Below are 3,787 nucleotides of genomic sequence, written 5' to 3'. Positions count from 1 at the left end.
CGATGTACATCAGAGAATATGAGGTGTGACCAGTCCCTGTGTTATGTTTATACACGTAGTTGAGCGAAGCGAATCGGGAGGCTCGGCGCGGTGGTCAGACACGTCTAAGGCCCCGCTTGGATTTGATGTAAGTTTATACACCCGGATTTATTCTACAGGTGTATATTACCAGTCCCTGTGTTATGTTGGTTGAATTGAAAACAATGGATGTAGGTCTGTATTTATTACTGATTCCTTGATTGGATTGTCGTTTCCAGTGCTTTTACACCTGTAAAATATACAGATCACGATCCATCGTTTTTATTCTCCCCTGAAAATTCGTACACGGCCAGTAAAATACACTTATAAAGAAAATACGGGTGTATCAAGATACACCGATTCCAAGCGGTGCCTGGGGTATTTTGGAGCAAACCGACCATTCAAGCGGAGCCGAATAGGAAATTTCGGCTGGAAACAAGTACTGTACAGCAGTGTTTACATTCGGAGAAGAAATACAACCGGATTTTACTAGATGCTCGTAAGATACAAGTGTAAATATTTACAGTCGGAAAAGAAATCCAAGATGATGCGGGAGCTCGTTTACCTGTCGGTAAATGAACCAGCACCTGCACTGCATCCTTGGCGGTTTTGATCACCATGGGAGCCTCGGATCCTGGTGATTTGCTTAGTAGATAATCTAATCAATGTCGCTGGGGCAGGCAGCTCATGACGCACTTGGGAGCCAAGTACTCATTCCTACGCGAGAATTCAATTCAAATGTTTTTATATATGTATTCGTGGTCATTTCGTAGGCCCCCCATTCCGTTGATCGATCACTCACGCGACCTCCACGGCGCTCCGGCCGCCGAAGTCGAGCGTCAGCATGGAGGCCATGAACCTGCGCTGCTTCTCGCTCTCCGGGGAGCCGGCCGTAACGGGGGCGCCGGCGGCCGGCAAGAGGCGGTCCGGCGTGCCGAGCCACTTGGCCTCCATGTACCGGCGCTTCCTCCATGGCGCCATGTGCAGGCTGCTCTCCCGCGCGCACCGCTTCGCGGCGGCGCACATGGCACCGACCACGGCCCGCAGCTTCTCCGCCCTGCCGACGAACACCTCCGGCAGCGCGGCCACCAGCGCGCCGTACCCGGCCCCTCCGCGCGCCATGGCGAACTCGGCCCGGAAGCTGGGCTCCACCACCACCCGCACCGCCTTGCCGCTCTTCGTCGGCACCACCACGTCCACGTAGCTGTGCTCCCCCGCGGGGAACTCCGGCGAGCGCGCCCACCTGGACCGGCAGACGGCGCTGTCGTACCCGGCGTCGCGCAGCCGCCCCGCGACGGACCGGAGCGTGCAGCCCCGGCATCCACCGCCGGCCGTCGTGCGGATCGCGCAGGAGCAGATGCCGGCCGCCGCGGTGGCGGGGCGCGCCTGCCTAACGGCCTCCTCGGTGTCCGCCCGGATCCGGCTCTCCGCCGAGCTCGTCTTGCCCAGTACCTCCTGCATGCACGAATTTGCGACGGCGAGATTAATTTACATGCCCGCGCCCAAAAATGCGATCACAAACGAACACGGAACACACCAACCAATTCACGACGGCTCCATGCATCAACTTACATGCAAATGCGAGAGCTGCTCTGCCCAGAACGCGCTGCTCTCGGCGTCGCCGGCGCGGCCGGACCGCTCGTCGTCGCTGCCGATGGTGGTGGTGTCGTCCTCCGGCCACCGCTCACGCTCGGCCTCCTCGTAGAACCCCAGCACCATGTTCGACAGGCTCATCTCCTCGCCGGCCTCCGCCACCACCATTTCCTTGTGCCTGGCTGTGAATCGTGTGTGCGTGGCTCACGTTGCTCCGTGGGTCAGCCGCCGGCTCGTTCCCGCCGGCTTATATACCCGGAGACGCAGGGGACGTGGCGAGGCGGCAATGGCAGGTACGGTGATCGTGGGGCCCGCGCGGAGTGGATCTGGATGAGGCAGCTTGAGATAGTGTGGGTCCCAGTAGGTTGGGATAATTGAACAGCACGATCACACGTCGGTTCATGGCCTTGATTGATCCTCTACGAAGCAACGCAGTGGCGCGGGCGCTCAAGATTTGCATGGAGTAGCAAATGAGATTTCGAAGAGAGTGGAACAACGCGTACATACATCTTATACAGTCTATAAACATTTGAAGTCCTAATGATATGATTTTTGTGATAAAATAGTCGGCCTAGATATATAAGCAAGACATATATAAACCTAAAAGGTGGGGGTAATAAATTATTAATCGTTAGTAAGAATACAAGTCGTCACAAAAAAGTGTAATAAGACAAGTCAGCTCCTCATATATAGAAGGAGACTTGGCCATATGGTTAGGGTATACGTGTGTTCATAGAAGTGACTCCGTGTATGTATATATGGGCATATGTCTATGTATTGTGTTATTAATAAACATCCACAATAACCCCGCGAAAGATAAGCTCCCGCACCACGTCTCCGTCGGTCATCACCTTCCTGTCTGGCTCCGTATCTATGCCGCGGACGGTCCCACACCCGGCCGATCGCGTTGGTGCTCCGTCGAGCCCCTCCCCCTCCACCCCGATGTCCTGTTGTCCACACAGTCTCTTCAGAAAGAAGAAGAAGATACCGGCACCGGGAAGTGTTTGACAAAATTCCTCAACCATGTTTTCTTATTTCATGAAGAATCGACATTTTGTTCCATGCAATTGAAGGGCGTGCCTATTGTTAAGATCAACTATCTTGTTGGGTTGTTATTCAACGATTCATCATCGTACGACAACAATGAATTTGATATTGTGATGATTTTATACAAACATGATGACAAACAAAGAGGCAGAAGCATGGAGGTCCAGTGCTCGGGCATGTTGGAGTTCGTGGGATTAAGCAAGCAGGGCATGATAAGCTTATGCATGATTTATCTTGGAGAGAATCCTGTGTTTGGGCATAGAACTTTACGGAGCAGGTTTCAAATGTTGAGGGATTTTTTCAAATTGCACCAACATATTGAAGTGCGTGTGGGGACATGAACAACTTCGTGATGACCGTATTGAACATTTGTGGGAGCTTTGTAGGCAATAAACGTCTCCAAATCATGTTTACTCTTATTCATTTCGAACATTATTTTGTTTAAATTTGAATAGTAGAATTTGTATCTTTCACATAATTATAAATTGTGGATCTAAAATCATGTTGATTATGTGCATCATTATTTGAATCATTATGGTGATAAAATGGCATGTCAAGAAGAAAAGGAGGAAATTGTATTATTGGGATGTATATGTTATGTTTAATTAGCATCTATATTTATGGATTTCGTGAAGTTAGTACTAGTATGTAGATAATCTTCAAGTATGTGTTCGATGGCGAACCGAGCTTAACTTAGGCCCTGTTTGGAACCACAATATACAATGATAATGTGAATTATAAAGATAGATTATATAATCTGATTTATAAAAATAATCTAGGTGGACATGTTTGAAGGTCAGATTGTATAAACTGCAATTCGGGTTTTACATTGCATAATGACATGTTTGCTCTCTGTTTTTCTTTAAAAAAGAGGATGGTGATGGCAGGAATATAATTATCTTCAACTTTACAAGGGTAATAGGTCATTAGCAATCCATAATCTGATTTTAGCTGAGGTAGAGTAGATTATGAGTTTTTAATAATATTTTCATCTAGTTTTTTATAATCTACACCATAATCCATCCTATTTAGAAACATAATAGATTATAAAAATTATATTATATAATCTGAGTGGTTCCAAACAGGGTCTTAAATGGTTAGATTTTTTGTAGTGGAACCAGCATGCCAG

The 3,787-nt window shown here is 48.6% G+C and overlaps 1 protein-coding gene across 1 annotated transcript; it reads right to left on the bottom strand.

The window, feature by feature from the left end:
• Positions 1-473: 473 nt before the first annotated feature.
• LOC123416098 lies at positions 474-1,834 on the bottom strand. The gene is made up of 2 exons (XM_045106778.1): positions 1,591-1,834; positions 474-1,473 (listed from the first exon to the last, which is right to left on the bottom strand). Exons 1-2 carry the CDS (start codon positions 1,777-1,779, stop codon positions 817-819), a joined length of 846 nt encoding a protein of 281 aa, XP_044962713.1. The 5' UTR covers positions 1,780-1,834; the 3' UTR covers positions 474-816.
• Between the last annotated feature and the right edge of the window lie 1,953 nt (positions 1,835-3,787).

The sequence above is a fragment of the Hordeum vulgare genome, chromosome 1H, assembly GCF_904849725.1.
Source record: "Hordeum vulgare subsp. vulgare chromosome 1H, MorexV3_pseudomolecules_assembly, whole genome shotgun sequence".
In the NCBI taxonomy this organism is placed as follows: Eukaryota; Viridiplantae; Streptophyta; class Magnoliopsida; order Poales; family Poaceae; genus Hordeum; species Hordeum vulgare.
This window is presented reverse-complemented; position numbering and strand designations above follow the sequence as displayed.